Genomic DNA, 24,601 nt, shown 5'->3' on the forward strand with positions numbered 1-24,601 from the left:
ATGACCTAGTTACAAACTATTTATAGGGATACAATGGAGTCTGTATAAGGAAATTACTAGAATGTACATTTATAATCGTAGGAAGAACGGGTTCTTATATCCTAAGAAGAACACGTTCTTATATCATAAAGAGAACACGTTCTTCTAACACAAGAAGAACGCGTTCTTAGTGTGTTCATGTTCACAACATGAATTTATGTTTTCAGAAATTAGACTTTAAAAAAACGTTCTTTTTTATTAAATAACAAAAAAAAATTGTTCGAATGTCCTTAGAGCATGTGCATTGGTGTAGGACAATTTTTGGTCCCTCAAATATATTAATCTTATTTTCAGAGTTTCTTAAGTTTGATATGAGCATTGGTGTAGGACAAATTTTGGTCCCTCAAATATATTAATCTTGATTTCATGTATTGACACAAATGGATTTTTTCTGACCATGTTGCCGCTGACAGTGAAATGCTTACAAAAACAGAACAAGACTAGAAGAAGGCTCAGTGCTTGGCATCTTCTTCTTCGCAGAACTTGGAGTACTTGTCTGAATCCATTAGTTTCTTCACTTCCCCTGCATCACTAAGCTCCACTTTTATGATCCATCCTTCTTCATATGGGCTCGAGTTCACCTGTCAATCCAATATATAACATTGAAAACATTTAAAAATTACAAAGTTACAAAAAGTTGAAAATGACATATACAATGGTAGAAGTGATAAGTGTTTATGCAAATGAGCCACAAGAAGATAGAAGGAAGATATATAAAAGAACAGACCTCTTTCTCCTCCACCCAAGAGTTTGCACATGTGTTCAAGTGCTTCACTTTCTCTTCGGTTTTTCTCTTCTTTAGAGATCCCACAAGAAGGTGTAATGTCTCCTACAATGGCTGCTCAACAACAATAATCGAATTCGAACATTCATTCCTATATAACTTGCGATTGGTGATCTACACTCTAAGAAAAAGTGAACGAACAAACCTTCTGCAATGTCATGAACAATTGCCACTTTCATGCATCTGTAAAAAGAAAGGAAATATGAATAGTTCTAAATTCAACAGTTGACCTTGAAAATAAAGACAAAGGAAGCACGAATATTACTTGTCTCTGTTAACACCAGGGATATCTGAAGATATTAAAGCCATAAGACCCATCCGATACATGTGATCCGCTATTGATTCTGGATCTTTCACATCTCTTTTAATCCATCCAGCTGTTGGAGTTGTCTGTTTGAAATACAAAAGATAGTTTACCAAACGCTACAACACACAAATTCTTATAGAGGAAGCAGCAAACAAAAACTCACTAGGTTCACATAAAAACACCGGACAAACTACATATGTACAAGGACTTTAGTAATCACAGATCATAAAAGTAACCACGTCGAATAAACTCGTTACATTTCCCAAACGAATTTTTACAATCCATCAACAGCTGCATTGCAGCCACATAAATTTTACAACTTGACAATGTTTCATTTCTGCAACGCACTACAGAAGTCAAATCATCAAGCATGAAATGTGTGAAGATATCTCCACATAGATCCATTTTAACATTGGTTACAAACATCCACATACGTGATCTAATAAACAAATACACAATTGCATCAAATTCCACAATTCATCAACAGTATGCCACAAATATCAACATAAATCTAAACAACGCATCATCTTATAAACACTACAACAACATTGCATTAGAGGTTTGAAACCAACATCTTTATAAAATCATACTTTCTCAAAGATTCCATGAATGAGACTTGCGAGAGAAGAAATGGCTTAATCACAGAAACCACCAGATCTTAGCAAAGACACATCAGTGAGGACTAAGGTTAATGTAATCTACGAAGCAGGAAACAAAACCACACCCAGATTCACATAAAAAAAAACACATAAGTGAGGACTTAGATCATCAAAGCAACCACATAGCTTGAGAATCGTATCATTTCCCTAACGAATTCAGATTCCATTACGATCCATCAACAAGAACAACGCATCAACAATACATTCCGTTGTATATAACCACAAAATCCACCGGATCTTTCCAAAAAAATCGTAAGGAGAAGCATTCAAAGCTTACCTTGAGGCGAGTACAGAGAGAGAGGAAATCGATGGCGGAAGAAGTGGGAACTGCCGCAGAATTAGGAGAAGGAAGAGAGACGGAACCATCACCGGGTTGAGGGGAATCAGAAGCCATGCAGTGAATCACACGGTTAGGAGAAGAAGCTGCGGATGAGGAAAGAACGAGTGAAAGAAGGAACGAGGAAGACGAGAGAGAGTGATTTGCAGAAGAAGACTTGATTCACATTCTCTCGAGAAAGTGTTTTGTGTTAACCCTACCCCAAAATCTTCTCCCAATCACCACCTTCCATGTGTCCAAGTAGACGGACAAAAAACGTCCCGTTTAAAGAGTCGTTTCTTCAATATTAGCCCATTTTTTATTTAATTTTAAACAACAAAAGCTCGGAGACGGCTCAAAACTACGCCATTGCACATGGTCATATAGGCTTGGTCCCCCTCGACCATTTTTGAACTGCTTTCTTATTTATTATAAAGATGAAATTCGTCTTTAAACTATAAATATATTTGAAAACTCGATCATGTACTTTCAAAAACTTTGTTTAAAAAAAAAAAGAATAACCCATTTAAACCACAGTTACTTATTTTAACAATGTGAAAAAGCTTGATTCCTAACTTCAATAATATATTTAATGTAGTTTAAATATATATATATATATATATATAGTTTAGAGATAATTTGAATACATTTAATTTATGTATCCATAGGAAAATAAGATCACAGTTGTTTATATTGATAAAAGTAATGCGGATTGCCTTTTATTTGGACTTTCAACTAAAGATGATAGCTAATGAAAACTTCATGAAAAGAGACATAACAAATTTCATTTATGAATAGTGAGGTCATATTTCATTCTTTCATCGAAATTTAAATTGTATATGCGTATAAAAATTGTATTGTATTTGATTCTATACGATTTGTTGTGATATGAAAAGAGACTCTCTTACAAATGTTGTAACTAAGAGTTCATCGAACATAGTACATGTAATTATAGACCATTTTCTTTGTTTTCATATAAGCCGTCCACATCTAAATATGAATTTGCTGCTTTGATAGATAATCCGACAGCTAAATCTAACTACACAAATAAATGATTAATTTAGAATCTTATTACAACATTTGTAAGAGAGTATTAAGATTGGCATTGGCTCATCTGAGAACACCAATTACTATTTAAAAAAAAAAGTATTAAGATTCGTTTCTGTATATCATGTCAGTGTTCTCTCAATCCAACGAAACCTTTTAAATACTATTATTTTGTCTTTTCCATAAATACTGAAAAAGAGTCCAACTAAAGTTATCGTTATCGTACACTTACATTTATTGAAACACCAATTACTATTTAAAAACAATGCAGAAAGAAAAATATCTTGAAAGAATTTGAATTTAAACTTTTTCACTTCCCAAAGTGTACATAAACATTTACCAATAATGTTGAAATAAACAAAAAAAAAAAAAAAAAAAGTGAGTGTGAAAAAAAATAAAATCAAGATTCATTCAAAAAACACAAAAACAGTATATATATATATAATCAAAAGTAAATAAATGTTACAAAATAGTACTAACCTAAAAATTCTACTAATATAAATAAAAAAAGTTATTTCATCCTGATCTTAGAGTGATTAACCACTTAATCACCTTCTTTAATCTTCACCTTCTTCGTGTTTGGTTTAGTCGACAGAGTTGGGACCAGAGCAAGCTTTCAAATTAGGGTTCCAAATCCATTGAACCAAAAACTTCCTTCCTCCTTTACCATTCATATTATAAGTCTTCCCTTCCCTATCCCTCATAACTTGACCAATATACCCTCCTCCTCCGCCGCTTCCGTACAACCCTTCACACAAATCCCCAATCTCCGTCGGCGCCGTCGGATCTTCTCCGGCGTACCAAGCGTTAATCAACGGATTCGAAACAACTTCAGCTAACTCATGACCAATCACACTAACCATCCCATCGACTCCCGTCTCTCCGTTCGGTGGTCGGAGCTCACCGGGACCGCCGTGTCCCATATAACCCGGTAAAGCGAACGGGTAAGCGCAAACCTCGGGGCATTGTTTACCCGACTGACCAACCCAGGCGTAAGGCATCGTGTAACCAACCATAGACGGGAAAGTGAAGTAGTGGAACCCGCACACGGCGCGGCAAAAGTCTTGCATCGTGACGTCGTGTGACGTCAGGACTAAGTACATACCGTTTTTGTGATCCACCGGGAAAGAAGCTGATCTCGCGGCGGAGGCGATGACGTCCTGGATCGTGAGACGAGTCAGGTGGTTTCCGTGTGAGTATTTCGAATCGGAGTATTCTCCGGCGATTAGTACGGATCTGGAGACGTTTGCTCCGGTTTGGTCTGTGTAGAGAGAAGCGGTGCGCCACCACTGTGCGACGGAAGGGGAAGGTGCTTTGGCGTCGGAGATTGAGTTGAGGAAGTCTCTGATTAGGGATTTGTGTGGACGAGTCCAGCGTCCGTACCAGATAACGTAGATGTTGATCGGTGATGATGAGAGGACAGGTCCCATGTGGTAACGGAGGTGGATTAGATCGGAGGATCCTTCGAATTTTTTGGAGGATGTGAGGGAGAGGCTTCGCGGCGGGAGCTTAGGGTTAATAAGCTCGATCTCCGCCGCCGCGGTGGGGGAAGGGATGTTTAAGGAGTTAACAGTTGTGTGTTTGTTGTTGGTGGTATCGAGAGAAGAAGAGATGTAGAAGGAGAGAGTGAAGATGAAGAAGGAGAGAGTCGCCGGAGACGACATTGTTTGGCTGAGGTTAAAAAGGAGTGAAGAAGTGTGATTTGATTAAGTGAGGAAGAGAGAGAGAGAGAGAGAGAGAGAGTTTTTAAAGGAGAGAATGTGAGAGGGAAGTTGGCTGTTGCCAGCTGCAGTGCGCGTGTACTATCACGCGCCCAGTTTGGTGTTTGTCTGTCTTCTTCTCGGATTATGCGTGATGGGATTTCTCGCTTTTTCTTGAGTTTGCGTCATTTTTATTTGGTGATCAAAATGCAAATGGTTGAAAGTATTGGAGTGTATAGTCCATATAAGTTAATGTCAGTCTCTTAGATGATTATGTCAACTTTTGTATCGCTGTCTCACCTTAATAACTCTCATGAACTCTGGACTCATGTTCAGAAACGGTTTGGTGTGAAGAACGGACAACGAATTCAACGTCTCAAGACAGAATTGGCTAACTGTCGACAAAAAAGTCTTGCTATTGAATCTTATTATGGTAAACTGACTAAGTTGTGGAGAAATCTTGCTGATTATCAGAAAGCTAAAACTATGGAGGAAGTACGTCGAGAGCGTGAGGAAGACAAACTCCATCAGTTTCTCATGGGTCTCGACGATACCTTGTATGGTGCCGTTAAATCATCAATGCTCTCTCGGGTCCCGCTACCGAGTCTCGAAGAAGCATATAACACTTTGATTCAAGATGAGGAATCCAAGCTTTCGAGTCGCATACATGAAGAACGGTCCGACGGTGTAAGCTTTGCGGTTCAGACCAATGTTCCAAGAAAATCTTTTGTGAACAAAAATTCTTTGATCTGCAACGTATGTGGTCGCACTGGTCATCTCGAAGAAAACTGCTTCAAGAAAATTGGTTATCCAGAATGGTGGACTGACAAATCTCTTCGTCCTAAGCCTGGAGGTAACAGCGGCACTGCTTCCGGATCTTCGGCTCGTGGTGTCACGACTACATCCGTGGGCTCAATGTTTGGCAAAGGCACAACTTCAGCTCATGTGAATACTATCTCTACACTGCCACCTTCACATCACCCTGTTATTCACACTGCTACGGTCAAAAATCCCTCACCTTTAACATCAGCTGATCGTATTGGTCTTAGTGGTTAAGTAGCGATGATTGGAAGCTTCTACAGAACATTCTTGCTGAAAAGAAATATCGCTCGCCTAACCCTCCCACGGTTATGTATTTTTTTGAATCCTGTATTATCGATACTGGTGCCTCTAACCACATGACAGGTTCTCTTGAATATTTGGTTGATGTTTGTGATATGGCACCGGTTATTATCAAGCTTCCTGATGGTCGTTTCACCTCTTCTATTAAGATCGGCCGTGTGGTGTTTGGTTCTTCATTAAGTCTTCACAATGTTTTCTTTGTTGATGAGTTGAAGTGTCATCTTATCTCTGTTTCTCAGTTGACTAGAGAGCACGGTTGTGTTTTCCAAATTACTGATCGGATGTGTATTATTCAGGATCGCACCACGAAAACGCTGATTGATGCGGGTGAGGAACAACAAGGTCTTTATTTTTTAAAATAGTAGAGGTTGCAGCTGCTGTTCATCATGTGGATTCTACGTCTACAGAAGTTTGGCATTCTCGTTTGGGACATCCCTCTTCTACTGTTTTAGATATGTTGCAGTTTTTGGATTCTAAAAATAAATTTGATTCAACGTCCTGTGATGTTTGTATTCGAGCAAAACAGACAAGAGAGTCTTTTCCTTTAAGTTATAATAAGACGAGTATTGCTTTTGAACTAATCCATTGCGATCTTTGGGGACCGTATCGTACTTCAGCCATCTGTGGTTCTCGGTACTTTTTTACTATTCTTGATGATTATTCCCGCGCAGTTTGGATTTATCTTCTACCTTCAAAGACAGACGCACCTACTCATCTTAAAAAAATTTTGGCTCTTGTTGCACGACAATTCTGTGCTCAAGTGAAATCAATTCGCAGTGATAATGGCTCTGAATTCATTTGCCTCAAAGAATATTTTGCTCAACGAGGCATTATCCACGAAACTTCTTGTGTTGGCACACCGCAACAGAACGGCCGCGTCGAACGTAAACATCGTCATATCTTGAATATCGCTCGTGCTCTTCGGTTTCACGCTAATCTCCCAATAGAGTTCTGGGGTTATTGTGCGTTAACGGCTGGCTACCTTATCAACCGCACTCCTACACAGATTCTTGCTGGTCAAACTCCTTTTAAGCTTATCTACAACCGACCTCCGCCAATGAACCATATGCGTGTGTTTGGTTGTCTCTGTTACGTTCACAACCAAAAACACGGCGGTGACAAGTTTGCAACAAGGGGTACTAAATCGATCTTCATTGGTTATCCGTTTGGCAAAAAGGGTTGGCGTGTTTACAACCTTGAGACAGGTGTTGTCTCTGTTTCTCGAGACATTGTTTTTCGTGAAACGATATTTCCGTTTGTCGATGATGAAACTACTTCACCTCTCTTTATTTCGTTTCGATCGTCCATTGTTCCTCTTGCTGACTCATTTCCTGATTACTTTGACGAGCAATCTGTGTCATCTTCAGCAGTCATTTCACCGGAGGTTCCTCAGTCAGAATCCATCCCACCTGCGACTGTGGACTCAACACATCCCTCCTCTGACACACCAGTTCTTGCGTCAGAACCTGACTCTGTTTCAGACACTACTACGTCTGCATCAACCGAAGCACCAGACTCCGTTAATGCTTCTCCTACTCCTGCAACCAACACATCTCAACAACTTGCCCCTACGTCTTCGTCTATTCCCACCGAGATTACTCTGGCACCAGAACAGCTCGGGTTTGGCCATCGCACAAAACGACCACCTGTGAAACTGGCGGACTATGTCACCTCTTTGATCTACTCGCCTCCACCCTCCGTGACACCTTATCCAATTGACAACTATGTCTCTAGTTCTCAATTTTCGAAGACTTATCAAGCTTTCTTATTCGCCATTACATCTGGCTAGGAATCCAAGACCTACAATGAGGCTATTCTTGATGAAAATTGGCGATTTGCGGTCACCGATGAAATAGAAGCCTTAGAAGCTCTTCAGACCTGGACAGTTGAAGATCTTCCTCCAGGAAAACACGCTATTTGTTGTAAATGGGTTTTTTGTTTGAAGTTCAGCGCTGATGGTACGCTTCAGCGTCACAAAGCACGTCTTGTAGTCCTTGGCAATAAACAAGAAGAAGGAATCGATTACTCCGAGACTTTTGCTCATGTGGCCAAGATGATCACTATTCGGGCTTTCCTCCAACAGGCAGCATCCTTAGATTGGGAGGTCCATCAAATGGATGTTTATAACGCTTTTTTACATGGTGACCTTGATGAAGAGGTTTACATGAAGTTTCCTCCTGGTTTTCGTACGGGTGATCCGAATAAGGTGTGTCGTCTTCGCAAGTCTCTCTATGGGTTAAAGCAAGCTCCGCGTTGTTGGTTTGCTAAGTTAGCTGAAGCCATGAAATTTTTTGGGTTTGTTCAAGACTACTCCGACTACTCTTTGTTTGTCTTGGCTACTAATACTGCCCGTCTTCACGTCTTGGTTTATGTTGACGACTTGATTATCACTGGAAGTTCGATTCATGTCGTCAACGAGTTCAAACACTATTTGATTTCTTGTTTTCACATGAAGAATTTGGGTGTTCTGCGTTATTTCTTGGGTCTCGAAGTAGCTCGAAGTCCGTCTGGCATTTATCTTTGTCAACAGAAGTATGCTCTCGACATCATTGCTGAAACAGGTCTTCTAGGTGTTCGACCAACCACTTTTCCGTTGGAACAGAATCACAAGCTCGCTTATGCCAAAGGGTCTCTGTTTCCGGAACCTACACGATATCACCGTCTTGTTGGTCGCCTGATCTATCTTGGTAACACGCGTCCGGAACTATCTTATGCCATCCATGTTCTCTCCCAGTTCATGGCTTCTCCTCAACAGGCCCATTGGGACGCCGCTCTTCGTGTAGTGTGTTACTTAAAGAATAGTCCAGGTCAAGGCATTCTTCTTCGCGCTAATACGCCTCTTACGTTAACAGCATGGTGTGATTCGGATCATGCGAAATGTCCTTCTTCTCGTCGTTCGCTCACTGGTTATTTTATACAGCTCGGTGGTTCTCCTCTGTCTTGGAAGACAAGAAAACAGGATATTGTTTCTCGTTCTTCCACCGAGGCCGAATACCGAGCCATGGCGGACACCGTAAGTGAACTCCTCTGGCTTCGTCAACTTCTTCCTTTCCTTGGTATCCAAGTCACAGCTCCCATTACTGTTTACTCTGATAGTCTATCTGCGATCATGCTTGCTGCCAATCCCGTTTTTCACGCTCGCTCAAAACATGTTGGTACGGACTGTCATTTTATACGAGACGAAATTATATGTGGTACCATTGCTACTCAACATGTCTCCACTACTACTCAGCTCGCGGACATCTTGACGAAAGCATTGGGACAAAAACACTTTGAAGCTTTTTTGGACAAGCGGGGTGTTTGTAATCTTCACACTCCACCTTGAGAGGGGGGGGGGGGGGTATTGGGCTGTATAGCCCATATAAGTTAATGTCGGTCTCTTAGATGATTAGGTCAACCTCTGTATCCGAGACCATGATATATATATACTCAAACACAATGTAACTTACAACCTAAGAAACACATTAATACAATACAAGAAGGTTTCTTGACAGAAAGGTTAAGAAACAGGTTGAACAAAATTATTCAACTAATTTTCATCATTTGCATTGAAATTGAAAAAGTTAAAGAGGTTAAACAAAATTATTCAACCGTTCAATTTAAAAAGTTGAAAAAATAAACTAATCCTACAGTAAAAATGTTCAACTTGTTCAACTATTATTTTGGAGATGATATTCAACCTAATTTTGTTCAACCCATTTTTTAATTTTGGAAATTTTCACTTTTTTTTTGGAAACATTCTTTTAGAAAACTCAATTTTTCCAAAAAAAAACCAAGTTATTTTTTTTTTTTGGATTTTTCATACTAATAGTTTTCATGTTGGCTTTTCTTTTTGACACTGATTATAGTATTAAATTAAAGGCAAATTTTATTGAGATCTTAAAGTTTGTTTATTGAGTCTTTGAGTCTTGATGCATCTCTTATAATTCTCATTTTAGTTTTTGTTTTCTTCCAAAGCTGGATCACATGTATGGTAATGGCTAGGCTTGGGAATTTGAACCGAACCAATTTGTCTGAACCCAACCGAACCGAGATTTGGACAAACCGGTTCGATTAAAATTAATTGACACAACCGATCAGAACGATTGAATTGATTCGGCTAACCGAGATTTTCGGTTTGGTTCGCTGGAACCAAACGGTTAACCGAATAAATGAAAACCCTAACCTAATATATCATTTAGCCGTCACTCTTCTCTTCTTTTTCCTAGTTTTATCGATTCTTCTTTTTTCTTCTGAGCAAACAAACAGTTCTTCTTTTATTCTCCTTCTATTTCGATTCATCACCATTGTCTTCTCATTCCTCTTTCATTCATCATCATCTTCGCTTTTCATATCAAGGAGATCCACCTTTCAGAACTCGCCGTTGATGTCAATCCATCAGTTGATTTTTTTTTTTCTTTTTGAACAACCCAATTGTAAATCAAGATAACCGAGATATCGGACCATTTCTTCGGATATTTTGGTTTCTTATTGCTATTAGTCTGGTTTCGAAATTGGATCTCCTTGATATGAAAAGCGAGAAGCGCCAACATTAAATTTGGGATGTAGATTTTATGTTGGTAATGTAATAATTTAGCCTTTTTGAATGGTGGTCCATAGTTATGTATGGTGTTATTGCCTCATTGAAATCTTATTATATGTATATGTACATACACATGCTTAGTTTGTATAAAATCAGATCTTAAAGTTTGTTTATTGAGACTTTTGAGTCTTGATGCATCTTTTAAAATTCTCATTTTAGTTTTAGTTTTCTTCCAAAGCTAGATCACATGTATGGTAATGTCAATATCTTTGATATATAATGAAGAAACAAGAAATTCTCTATAACTTAATAATATTGAGACTATGAAATTTTATTAATTTTGTAGTGATATTGATTTATATATAAATTAATATTTATTATTTTATATTGTAAATGAATAATTATTAATTTTTAGATATATTTTAATTGTTTAAACTTTTAAAATTTATAAATTGATACAATTTTAGCAAAATAAGATTAAACTTCGGAGCGCCACCTTCTACGGCAAAGAAGCTTGTCAAGCTCATTAACAAAAATGTTCGCAAAAAACTGAGCACGATTGAAAATGGTGAGGGCATTCAAGCATGATTCTCTACAAAATTCCATTAAGTAGAGTTTTATTCAAAGTGTAAAAGAAATGTCAAAAAAATGTTTTGTTATAGATGTAAAAACGTTTATTTTTCTTTGAATATAATTAAACACTAGATGTTTATATGTAGGTAGATACGTGGATAATTATTTTAAAACCAGATTGAATAACTATTTATTTTTGTTGGAGTTTCAAATCCATTAAACTTTATAAAATGGTTAAGCTTAGTAATTTATTTATGGACCAGTCCAATAAAAGCCCACTATCATCAATACGCAAACGCAGCATAAAAAACTTTTTACAAGCTGTCACACGATAATTCTTGGTTGGTGGATAATCGTCAGTTTAGCTCCTCCGTTCCATGGCGTCGACGCTTTGCTCTGTGAGGTTCCTTCCTTGTCCATCTCTCGATGTTTTAGGAAAGACGAAGATTTCCTCAGACTCGCGCTCGCTTGTTTCCTCTTCGTCGCGTGTCTATGGTTTCTCTTCCGTTCACCGCTCTTTGCGTCGCAATCGGAATCAGCTGCAAGTTGTCTCTATGGCTCCCGAGGAAGAAAAGCTCACTCGTCGCAACCCTCTCGATTTCCCAATTGTAAGTTCCCTCCCGAGTCGGGTCTGATTGAGGATAGATAGGATTGGGATTTAAAGTAGCTATTTGTGCCAGAGTTTGTGACTTGTTCCCAATTGGTTATGCTTTTTGTGTATGAATCTACCTTAAATGTGGTAGCAGTTAAATCAATTGGTAACAAGTCTAGTGAAAAGCTTTTGTATTCATTTCATGACTCCAAAGTTTGATTTTGGTAGCTCATCATGTGTTCCGTTTGCCTTAAGTGGGATTAGTGTTCATTGTTGCTCTATAGAATATGCAAGAATCTACTTAGGTTCGATGTATTTGGCATCAAATGGCTTGCAATATTCTTTATAGAAGAATCAAACACCTCCTGGATAGAAAATGCTTGGTTTGAATTGTGTTTGTGATGTACTGTTTAGGAGTGGGAGAGACCTAAACCTGGGAGGAGGCCTGACATTTTCCCCAAGTTTAGTCCTATGAAGACACCATTGCCACCGCCGATGCCTTATGATCCTCCAGAAGAAGATGAAGAAGAGGAAGAGAAGAAAGAAGAGGAAGAAGAAAACCCAGACCAAGAAGAAGAAGAACAACCTGACAAGCAGCAATAGAATTTTTTTTGGTTGGAGAAAATACGAGATGGAAACATCGAGAGAGAGACCGATCGAAGAAGAGCTTTTATTTTTTTTGTTTCAACTTTTGTAGTCTTTTGGAAGAGAAAGAAGAATCAAAAATCTTTTCTCACATTTTAGTTGCTAGATTTTGAATCTCATACTCGTGTTCGTGTATTATATTTGTGTAATGCCACTGTTTCAGAAGCTATGTTATCATTTCGAAAATTCGATCCTTCTTTGTATAGCATCACAAGATTCACAAGTCACAACCATATTTAAGTGGTTATAATTGAGTAAAAGAAAATGTCAGGGCCAAATCTTGATATGTTATATAATTTAGGGACATAAATATAAGGGAAAATAACTAGAATGACCTATGTATATTGGAGTTAATAACTAGAGTAACCCATATCTTTTTAAAATAATTAGAATGTTTTTTGTTTTTTTAATGTCTATAATACCGCTTTGTTGTAAAAAGTTTATTACGGAAATGCCATTAAAATTCTTATGACAGCGTGGCATAAGTTGCTGTTATTTACAGAAAAACTTGAATTTCAAATAAATCTGTAACTAAAATCTTTTACAGATTTTATATCATAGTTATCACATATTTAGTTTTTGCAGATTTGTTCTACCGATTTATTAATGCCACAACTTTTTCAACAATTCTGCGACAGATTTGTTTTCGCCATATATTTGTTGTACAAATTTTTTATTACGTTGTCGCAGATTTGTAGGTTTTCGCAGACTTTTTGTCAACCACAGACATATCTTACAGACTTTTATGACGATACCACAAATTTTCTTTGGCCGACAGATTTGTTTTTGCATACTTGTTCTGTCTTACCGATTTCTGTTACAAGCACAAACTTTTTATGTAATGTACCTACATATATATTACTGTAACTACAAACTTACAATAAGTCTACAAGTCGTTGCAGAGTTGCATCGAGGAAAGATAATTGCTAGATTGACTCGTAATGATCACATTTTTATTAAATGTTACACCAGACTTATTTTTGTTACAGACATATTTTTAATGACTGCTGATATGTTTGACGCCGACTTATTCCTGACAAAACTAATTTTTTAGTGGTGGCAGACTTAATCCTACATACTTGTTCAAACCTTTTAGCTGCATAGTTTTTGTTACAGACTTATTTCTAGGTATCACAAATTTATATTCAGAAAATAGTGGTGGTAGATTTGTTTATACATACAGATTTATTGATGGTTATGTCGCAGATTTGTTGCCCAATATCTAGATCAACGAATTTGAGCTGTCCAATTTAGGTTTTGCCCTTTTCATCATTTTCAACGAAATTAGTCGATCTCTACCTCCTCTCGATCTTGTTCCTTCTCTATCTTTTTCCAATCGTCTCAACTCCTGATTTCTATTTGAATTCATCATCTAATCATTCTAATGTTCAACTCTTCAAACCCCTCTTCAAATTCATCTTGTTAATCATCTACTCTTTGAAGATGGAGAAGATTATTCTTGTATGTGGAAAATGGATGTTTGAAAGAGGAAGATGGTTGTTTGCTGTTGATAGCAAGAGGGGATCTTGAATGTTAGCAGCTAATGGTAACACGCTTTATGAGGATTTAATTGGAATGGTCTATGAAGATTATGCTTTGGATAGGAGATGTTCTGATGTTGAATTGAGCTACATGTTTCCTAAGAAGATTATGCAGAAATTACCTCAGGCTACATGTTTCCTAAGAAGATTTATTGATGTGCAGCCTTCTCGTCTACTATGAAGTCTTCAAATCTGAATCGCGTACGAGATCCTTCCCAATTCAGTAGTGGTGGACCCGGAGTGATTGCCCTCCTATTGCCATACAGGTTTTCTAAACCCAGAACAGATTCAAAAATCCATATGAACAAAAGATGAACACATCCATGAAATGTGTAATTTTGCCCCTTGTAGGTAACCACCTTGATCGAGTCAACTAAACTAGAAAAACCCACTCTCCCCCACTGATATTTCTCAAATGCTTCTTCATCAAACACTCTTTTCGCAAATTTCAAAGGTACCATCGATCCATGATTAATCCCAAATATTCCAACATGTAGGAGTATTAACCTTCCTAACATCTTCCTATTATCAACACCCCAACCATCACTCTTCTCACTCTTTTGGCAAAGGTCTAAAGCCGATTTCAACTCATCTAAACATGGTCCATCCACTGTCGATACTTGCATTTCCTTCCAAAACTCCTTATGGTCAGCATAAAAATTGTCCAACGGATCAAATGGATCACAATTTAGACCTGTAGTTTCCTCAAATTCATGCAACGAAAATCTGAGTGGTTGACCATCAATAACAGACCAAAACTCATGCCTAGCATCGAATGCCAACTGATTAGTGAGGAAGTAATGTACCATCTGGGCTGACCATACATACTTCTCTTCATACAGCTTAAGAAAGACCCCAAGAGATGATTCTTTCAATTCATTCCACACATCTCCTCCTATTCTACTTTTCATAATCCCAAAGTTACTCAAAAAGCAGCTATGGTTCATGCTCCTTATTTGAATAGGAGATTTTCCTTCTTGAGGAGGGTAAAGTGACATTCCTAAACACAAAACGAAAAGGTTATTAGTCATTCATAAACACAAAAAAAAGCTGTGACAAAGGATAAAAATAATCTGTGACAAGTTAAATAAATCTGTGACAAGAGACCAACAAAACTGTAAGTAAACAACATAAATTTTAAAAACAAATCTGTGACAAGGGACCAATAAAACTGCAATCAAATAAAGTAACAAATCTGACAAAAAACAAAAAAAAAAAAACTGAAAACAAGTACAAACAAATCTGTGACCACAAAAGAAAAAGTGCAAACAAATCGGTGACAAAGAAAATTAAAATTGCAATCAAATCTATGACAAGGGACAAATTAAACTGTAATCAAACAACTTTGTGACAAAGAGAAATAAAACTGAAATCAAATCTGTGACAAGGGACAAATAAAACTGTAATCAAACAACTCTGTGACAAGGGACAAATAAAATCAAACTCTATAATCAAACAAATCTGTGAAGAAAATCAACAACAAAAATAAGTTAACGACGACAACAACAATATGTAAAAGACGACCCAAAAGCAACCGGAACTGCATTTCCGGCTAAAAGATGGTTCAGAGGGAGGCAAACCTTTTGTCTGAGAAGAACCCGCCATCGTCGCCGTCTTCAATTGAGGGAGACTCGCCGTCGTCGCAGAGAACAAAAAACCCTTCGACTGATAAAAGCCCCTTCTCGCCGTCGCCTACGAAGAACCCGTCGTCGCCTGAGAAGAACCCTTCCTCGCCTGAGAATCAAGAGAGAGACGACGACGGAGAGGAGAAACGAGAGAACCAACGACGAAGAGGAGGACCGTTGACTGAGAGACAAATCGGAAAAACCGACGACGGAGAGAAACAAGAGTCACTGAGAGCCGTGGACTTGAGAGGAGAATCGTCGATGAAACGACCCGACCCGTTTTTTTTTAATTATAAATAATAATAATAATAATAAATAATCTACAACTAGTGGTCCCATATCCACTAGCCACCTAACCAAAGTCACACAACAGCGGATAACAAAAACAATAACAACATCCAATAAATATCCAATAATTTAATAACCAATATCAAAGTATAACAATTTATCCAATAACCAAACATCAGGAAACATAGAACCATCAACCTAGAAATGTTCTAATGACCCAACTCTAGCAACCTAGCAATGTCAGACAACAACCAATCGAGTCCCTAGAACATCCTCCTCTTCATTGCCTTGATTCCACGATCACACTTTGCCTTTACCTGCACCACAAACACAAATTGAGATGCATGAGTATTTTATAAACACTCAGTGAGACAATTGATCAAATGTCAATTAAAATCCAATGTGTACTCCACCACGATCTAGTGGTATCGTTGTAACACTTTAGGATCGAATCAACAGAGACCAAACAATTGCACTATGAAACTATGAAGATCAAATATAGCTAAGACAAAAGAGGAAGTTTGTGAAGCAAGTAATAATTAAAAACGGAAAGTAAATAAGTTGTTTCTAAATAAAAAAGGAAATATTGGGCGTAGGGAATCTATGGGGATATAATTCTCGGACTAAGGTGGAAGATTGGGATGCATTAGACACCGTTCTAGAACTCAAATCACTGTTGTAAAGCTAGCCTACTTCCGCAGCATTAGCTATCTATGCAATGAATTCACTAAACCCTAAACCATCGTTTGGATCTAGCAAACCAAGCAAGCAATAACAAGTTCAAGTTTGATATGTTCACAAGGTGCCTCAACTTCAACTTCCGTTGGCTTAGGTCCACCTTGCTCACCTAAGTTCTTTTCAAGCAATTCAACAACACTTTCGGTGCCACGATGAATTTAACCTATGATCATAACTAGGTAGCTATCTAGTTTAAGTGTTAAGAACAACAACAGATGAAGAACAAAATAGATCAACCCCAAATCTAACAACCTATGTTTAGAAAATCATAATTCCCCTTTGAAACCCGAAACACAATAGATAAACTACTCATACATGGAGATTAAAGAACAACAAATCAAGGATGAGTAAACATAATTGAATTGCAAAAGAATAAGAAATAGGGTGTAGAAATCTTCTCCAAATTGTCAAGTAGGATTAGAGATCTTCTCCCTTTGCTCTCAATACAGAATAGTCTTAGAAAAATAAATCTTATGTCTTTGGAGGCCGAGCCTCTAACTTAAATATCAAAATAAAACCCTAAAAGTTGGTTTAAAACGAAAAAGGAAGAGTTGCTTCGGGTACGGGACTGGTCGATCCCGAATGCGGATCAGTCGATCCTGGATGCTTTATCTGTATTTTCTCCATCTGCTTGCTATTTCGATCAGGCTTCACCAAATTGGCTTCAGATGCTTGTCTTCATCCCCAAAACACTCAGTTTCCTTCCAATGTATCCTAGAACCTGTACAGACTCACAAAAAACTAAAAGGACTCTAAAAGAACACTTTGACTCAACAAAGACTCAAAACAAATACCAAAACTATGGTTAAAATCCTATAAAATATAGACACATCAATTCCCCCGGACTTGAATCTTTGGTTGTCCTCAAGCAAGAACAGACAAAAACTCAGGATCAAAGAAAAGGTTTGAAAATGGAACTACTTCTTGGGAACCTCTTATTTGCACTCTTCATCAAACCAAATTAAGAACTACTTTTTGTACTCTGCCCATGATTAGGATCAATACTCCCTACTCTGAACTCCACAACCTTAAAGAACCTTTAGCATCCCCATTGTTGTCTCTCTACATCAGATTAGTGAAAATGTCTGGTCTCGCCGAGGGAATATCAATCATTGAACTCAATGACTCCTTCAACCTTTAAATGCCCAAGACTTCCTACATATGCTTCCTTTCCTCTCTCTTTTCTCACTTCCAAAGGATTGATTTCTCCCTAATTTTCTAGGATATCATTGTATTTTTTTATCAATCCTTTGATCATTTCTTTTGGACAAGTTTCCATGAATTCTGAAGGATGCACGGGTTTACGCACAACCCTCGGTTCACTTCTTTATTACCTATATCCTCTTCTTCTTCGTTCTTTCTTCTTTACTTTTTCTCTTTTTTTTTATTGAGTAATGAAGGGAAGAGAGAGGGGAAGCATACATTGCGAGGAGATGCATGTCTTGTACTGCTTAAGGGAGGAGACTTGTTCGATGTATACCAAGTCCCAAGGCAAGAAGTTAAATCCGGTTAAGTCCTGTCAAAGCTAGAGACAACGGTGGATCAACTTAATGTCCTCTTTGGTGAGGGTCTTTTGGGGCGTGTTGAGACTGCTAATGTTCTTTCCAAGCTTCATTCAAAAATCAAAAGTACTAAAGCAACGACTGGAGTGGGAGAGTCAGAGTCGAAAAGAGGATTTGATCATAAGAGTGTTAATTCAAAGCAAAAGTTTCCTAGAAATGATCATAGTTTCCCAATTTTTTGACTCAATAAAAACAAGAAAATGACTCAAAGACTCGAAAAATCAAAAGGAAACAACCAAAGAAAATGACATTAGTAACTTGGAGACATCCACCCCCGGACTTACTTCACACCGTCCCGGTGTGAAAGCAAAACCAAGAAAAGAACGAATCCCACAAAGAAAATAAGAAAAAAATCAAAAAGAAAAAGTAAGGACAAGAAACAAAAACTGATGATCTCGCATCTTCTGCGTTTGGAACCTGCTCCTGAAAACACTTAACACCGGACGCGATTTCACCGTAATAAATCCTAAAACAAAATCCTAAGACAACAAAAAATAAAAGGGTAAGCCAGCACAAATCCTATGGGTTGCCTCCCATAAGCGCTTGTTTAAGGTCTATAGCTTGACCGTGGTTTTAGGTGTCAGGTGAGGGGAGGATGAGAACTCATATCAGAACAAGCTCTCCAATTTGTCAACTTAAGCTCTATAATTTTTTTCAGCATATCATCCATTACTTCTTGGCCTTTCTCTTTAAACTCCGGAGTGAGGATGGCTTCAGCTTTAGAGAAAGGCCGAGGTATTCCTTTACACTTCACCTTGTACTCAACGGTGTGTCTAACATATTTTTGGGGTACCAAGGTTATGTGAAGATCTTGTATTAATCTTTCTATCTTCGGCTTGTCTCTCTTCTTAACCTTCTTAGACCTCTTCTCAGAAGAATGAGTGTCTCCATCCAGGACTTCGTTGACCTCATTCTTATCACCATTCTCTCCCATGATCATGACATCCACCTTCTTCTCATGTTCTACAACCAGACAAGAGCCATGTCATATAGCTTCATTTGCAGTGATTGCGTTGTGATGTGCGTGGTTTTTCACTTCAATCTTTTACCTTAAAAAGACACACAACTGCTGCACGTGCACAGCTAATCGGTAGTAGTATTTAAGGATCGATCCCACAGATAGAGAGTTGTTGTTTAACGGAATCCAACGGAAGTAAGTAAGGCTATGACTAAATAAAATGGGGTTTTGGTTGTCACGGTCGTAAGTAGGCAGTAAACGAAAATAAAAATGCAAGTAAAATAAATGAGACAAGCGTTGGGCATCAAGGGGAATCGCAGGGGTTCAATGATCTATCTATCTAGGAAAGTTTAGGGTTAGTTTGTTTATCTAAACTCGGACTACGAAACACGAATGAACCGTTAACTTATAGTTCACAAGCTAACCGTCTAAAATCACTACACTCCGTTACTCAACCATCGCAGGCAACGACGCATAGATCAAAGCATTTAAAACAAGTTCGATTCTAATCCATGGAATGCCATAGGTAAGGGGTATGTGCTTCCTATGTCTCCCCACACATCTAAGCTAGGTCAAGCACACATGCAAGCTTTTGGCAAAGCACACACACTTTAGATCATAGTTAGTTCATGAGGCTAACTTAAAGCATTAAGTAAAGACTTAGAATTAAAGCATAGAATAAACAAGAATATAAATCTAACAAACCCTAAAAATTGCCACCTAAACTAAGATCATCTCCCCCCTTTGATTATCCCTTTAAACCCAACTAGAAAACTACTCTAGCATGTTTAAGGGAATCATCAAAGCAAGGTTTAATAGACTCATAAACATAAAAGAATATATAGAGAAAAGGGATTTAGATATTACTTCAATGATGATCAAACAAATTTGTAAGATCTTCTTCCTTTTGAAACAAAGTACAAAACAAATAGAATATAAAAGAGTTCGTGGATCTCCAAGGCTTCAAGTGATGAACGAGAGAGGGCTCTGGTCGTGGCTGCTTCTCTGGTCGTCGGCTCTTAGGGGCTGCTTTGAGGCACTTTTAAGGCACACCCTAAATCCTAGGGCTTAGAAGAGTATTTATACGGTTTTGTCTAGGTTTAGGGTTTTGTAAGGGTAGAAACGTCTTTTCTTCTTAAGTGCATGGCAAGGAGCGGCGTAGGAAGCTTCTAGAACGTGGTGAAGGCTTGGACTGGACCGCCATGGTGGTTGCTGGTCAGGCCTTCAATAAAAGCCCATTGGCTTGATGGTTCTTCTAACGTCGATTTGTAACACATCTCGGTAAATTGGTCATAACTTCCTGATGAATGAATGGATTGACTGGATTCCACTTCGAGGAGAAACATGACTCTTTCAGCTTTCCATTGACACCAAGTAAGTCGAAATGTGAGTTCTGAAAGTTCTTCAAAAGTTGTCCGTACTGTAAAGCTCTGAATCTTTCCTAAAACGTATTTTCCTTGTCTTTTGGTCTTTTTTGCTATAAAATCTGTAAAACCTTCTTGAAACCTAAAATACTGGATAATTGATAATAAAGCCTTGAAATCATACTAAACTCTTCCTAAATGCATACTAAAACTATAGCTAAAATGGGTAAAATAATGATGTTATCAACTCCCCCAGACTTAAACTTTGCTTGTCCTCAAGCAAATAAAGAATAAATCATGGAAAAAAGGTTTTCAAAATACTGGGAATTCACTTATCTTTGGGGATATTGTCTTTGCACTCTTCTTCGCCTTGACATTAGGAACTTCCATTTGTAATCCACCATGAGAATCATCAACGCTCCTTCATCCCACAATTCTTTAGAGTCTCCAGAATCTCCATTGTCATCTCTTTACATAAATTAAGCAGTAATAAAAAGTGAAATCTTACCAAGAGAAAACCGATCAGAGGCTTGTAGACTCTCTTCAAGCCAAGACTTTATTTATATGATTCCTTTCCTCTTCCTTTTCTCACTTCTTTTTTTTTTTTTTTTTTTAATCAAAGGTGTAGGCGAATACTGGGGTCATCGGTAATTTACCTACCCCTTGCTTCCAAGCTTTGTGTGATCATTTGACTCAAGAGTAGAATAATGAGGTCACATGTAATTTACCTACCCCTCTAAATTGATCAAAATCATCTCATATTTTATTCTCTTTTTTTTTTAATTCTTTTTTTTTTTTTGTTTTAGAGTATTGAAGGGAAGAGAGAGGGAAACATACTCTTGAAGAAGTGCAATGTATTGTGTGGCTTGAATGTAGAGATCTAGTCCAATGTATACCATTTCCCAGGGCTTGAAAATTAAGTCCGGTTTAGGTCCTATAAAAGTTAGAGACAACGTTAGATCATCTGAATATCCATCGAATAGGGACTTGGGGATTGTTGAGTCGGCTCACAGTCTTTCCAAACTTGGGTTCTGTTGTCAAGCATAATCAAGAGTCATAAGAGTGTTAATACAAATCAAATAAACCGTTAGAATAAGATCATAATCCCCTACTAGTTTTGACTCAATAAAAAAAATGTGACTCGATAAAAATGTCAAAATTATTGATGTAAAAATTGGAAAAAGGTCTCAAGTCAACAAAATAGAAAGTAGCATTAGTATAGGATGAATATCCTTCCCCCCAGACTTAAATCACACCGTCCTCGGTGGGAAAAAAGAAAGAGTTGAGGGTTAAAAATCATAAGGAAAAGTGTAGGGTTTAAGAACAATGTCACCTTGATGGAATGATGTTGTGTCGACTCTTAGACATTTTATGGTTGTCCAAAAAGTGGTCTAGAGTTCGGCTTTGGAATGAAAATGTGGTGACTAACCGTTTATACTTCCTTTGGTTGCTTGACATCGAGTTTGAACTAGGCTAAGTTCAATCGAATTGTGTTTGATATATCTCTAGATGCATCCTCCTTGAAACAAAAACCTAAAACCATCAATAAAAATGATAAAATAAAAATGACAAAAACATACCTAAGTGAAAGAATGGTTATGGTAGGTGGTGAGGATGGTGGTGGTTCGGATTTGTCTCGCGGCACACGAGTGAACTGTCGCGGACAGCAGCAAATGGTACCGTGGTGGTATGCTGTACATGGTACAGGACATGGCATTGGCTACGGTTGGTACAGCTGGTAGGGACTCTCGGCATCATTCACATGAGGATTGTGATAATCCGTCGCCTTCGGCTTACATCGGTCATGTTGAGCACGGCCGGTCAGTGGTGGTGCTTGCCACTAGACATGTTGTGCATTGCCAATCCATGGACCTTCTTCTTCCTTCTTTTTGGCTTTTCTATTTTCTATTTTTTTTGTGTTTTTTTTTAATTTTCTTATAAACCTGAAACTAAAATGCAAAAATATCAATAGTAAAAGAAAATAAATCCTAAAAATAAATGCTTACTAGACATGGGTTGCCTCCCAAGAAGCGCTCTTGTTTAACGTCGTTGGCTCGACGTTAGCTTGCTTTCTCAAGCAGGGTGAGGAGAGTGGGTTGTCCTTAGACAAGCTCTCTTGGATCTTTCTCCAATGTAGGCATCAGGTGGCTCTCTTGCATAATCTTCTTCTCTACACCGTCGAGTAGGTGGGTTGAATGGTTTAGCCTCATAGAAAATGTCTCTATTGATGTTGGTGAGAGTCATTCTTCGGTTAGGCCAGTCCATGACGGCTACAGCTGTGGCTAGGAATGCTCCTCCAAGGATAAGTGGTGTAAATCTCCCTTTCTCGGCATTGATAACTTGAAAATCGGTTGGAACATTGCAGATTCCAACTCTCACATGAATGTCTCAGACCATTTCTTCGGGTATTGTGAATGAGGAATTGGCGAGTCCTATGCGTATGTCCGAGGGTTGTAAGTGTCTCAAGCCAATCTTCCTTTCAGCATCGGTTGGCATGATGTTGATTCATGAACCGGAATCACATAATGCATCTTCGAATTTAACACCATTTATGGAACAAGTGATTAGAAATCGGCCAGGGCTCTCCACTTTGTGTAGTGTGTTGAACGGCCGTGGGTAGTGTAAAGCTTGATCATAAAGATCTTTCATCTCCTTCCTTGACTCACAACTCTCAAGAAAGAACCGGTCAATGTGATAAATAGAACAAGCTTTTTCGAAACTGGTACCTTGTGGTAATCTCCCTACAGCTCGGTTGAAATCACCTAGATCTCTTAGGCTTATCATGCGTGGGTACCAACGGTTGTTCAGGAGGGTGAGACAACGGTTGTTCAGGAGGGTGAGACAACGTGGTTCATATTGGAACTGTGTTCCCTTGAATGGTTCATCTTCTTCTTCTTCATAAATCTCCCCTTCTTCAAGTTCTTGCAAAGGTTGGACTCCTTTGAAGGTTGTGATGGTGTTACAAGCGACTTGGGGTGTTGATTCTTCTTCTCCTAGATGTGAGATGTCGTGTGGTGGTGAGGCTTCAAGAGTTGTTACAGTAAAACAATCCTTGGTAAGGATCGAAACTTCTTCTCCTTGAGAGATCCCTTGCAAATCGGGTGTAGGGTTCTTGGTCTCCATCGGAACTTGTGGCTTATCTCTCAAAAAATATTTTTGATGTTCTTCGGTGGCTTGAGAAAAGGAAACATGAATGTTTTCCTTTTTCGTCAAGAATTTCCTTTTTTCTTACTTCTTCCTCTCCATCGATCGAGATTTCTTCTTTGGTGTGTCCAGCAACCCACGAAATTGAGCTCTCTAGATTCTCCTCAAGAGAATTGATTCTCCTTTCAATGGCAACTTGCTTAGCTCCAATGTTAGACTCTAGTAGTGGAACAAGAAGACTAGTGAACTCTTTGGTTAGAGTGTCTCCCAAGGTATTGAGTCGGTTACTAAACTCTTCTACTTTGGTTTCGGTTTTCTTAGCTCTCTCTTCATACTTCTCCATATGTCTGCACAGGTTGAGGGCCTTGTTAAGAATGGTTTCAGAATCTCTAAGGCAACGGCTCTCCAAGGTATTCATCCTCATGTTGCAATCGCTAATCTCCTTAGCGTTTTCTCTTAGCTCCTTTGATTTTTGAACTTTCTCTTCTTCAAGACAATGGAGCTTCCTCTCCATGGCTTCAGTATCTTTAGATCTTTGCTCTTCTATGCTTCTAACTCTAACAGCAATATCATCCATTTTTCCCGAAAGATCAGATTGGACTTTGTCGAGATTTCCATGTAGCATCTTCACAGTCTCATCTAGAGAGTCTGTCATACGACTTATAAAGTTCAACATCATCTCTTCTTCAGCTTTTTGTTGTGTAGACTCATAATCGTTGTCTTGGTAGACTTGGTGTGGAAGTCGGAAAGGATCTCGGTAGGAATGGTTTAAATTGGCTCCGGCTCTCCTTGGATAGGGTCTTTGAAAACGTGATGGACGGTGACTTGGGACAGGTTCCCAATCTTCATAAACATCATATGGTGCTGGAGATGGTCGGGTTCTATAGTTACCTCTGTAGAAAGCTTCCTCTTGGTATTGAAATTGTCGAAAATTGCGGTTTTCGGTATTTCTTTATTAGGGATCTGATATGTCATGCAACAGTAGAAGTCTTTGAGTTCTTCTTCTCCATCTTCTTTAGTAGATGATAGATCATAAGACTCATCATTATCCATTGGCAAATCTTCATAATGGCTC

General features: G+C 38.3%; 3 protein-coding genes and 1 long non-coding RNA gene across 4 annotated transcripts; 1 reads left to right on the plus strand and 3 right to left on the minus strand.

The window, feature by feature from the left end:
• Positions 1-374: 374 nt before the first annotated feature.
• On the minus strand, positions 375-1,010 carry LOC104768139 (uncharacterized). Its single transcript, XR_015591201.1, has 3 exons — positions 969-1,010; positions 767-877; positions 375-620 (listed from the first exon to the last, which is right to left on the minus strand). It is a non-coding gene; the product is annotated as an uncharacterized LOC104768139 (long non-coding RNA).
• Positions 1,011-3,432: 2,422 nt separating this feature from the next.
• LOC104767027 (protein EXORDIUM-like 5) lies at positions 3,433-5,167 on the minus strand. The gene has a single exon (XM_010491046.3). The coding sequence runs from the start codon at positions 4,814-4,816 to the stop codon at positions 3,737-3,739; it is 1,080 nt and encodes a 359-aa protein (XP_010489348.1). The 5' UTR covers positions 4,817-5,167; the 3' UTR covers positions 3,433-3,736.
• A 6,163-nt stretch (positions 5,168-11,330) lies between these two features.
• On the plus strand, positions 11,331-12,492 carry LOC104767028 (uncharacterized). Its single transcript, XM_010491047.3, has 2 exons — positions 11,331-11,677; positions 12,076-12,492. The coding sequence occupies exons 1-2, from the start codon at positions 11,447-11,449 to the stop codon at positions 12,262-12,264; spliced, it is 420 nt and encodes a 139-aa protein (XP_010489349.1). The 5' UTR covers positions 11,331-11,446; the 3' UTR covers positions 12,265-12,492.
• Positions 12,493-13,996: 1,504 nt separating this feature from the next.
• Positions 13,997-14,845, minus strand: LOC147920880 (uncharacterized). Its single transcript, XM_087501274.1, has one exon. It carries the CDS (start codon positions 14,843-14,845, stop codon positions 13,997-13,999), a length of 849 nt encoding a protein of 282 aa, XP_087357400.1.
• Between the last annotated feature and the right edge of the window lie 9,756 nt (positions 14,846-24,601).

Source organism: Camelina sativa, chromosome 19 (genome assembly GCF_030686135.1).
Source record: "Camelina sativa cultivar CO46 ecotype springtype chromosome 19, ASM3068613v1".
Taxonomy (NCBI): Eukaryota; Viridiplantae; Streptophyta; class Magnoliopsida; order Brassicales; family Brassicaceae; genus Camelina; species Camelina sativa.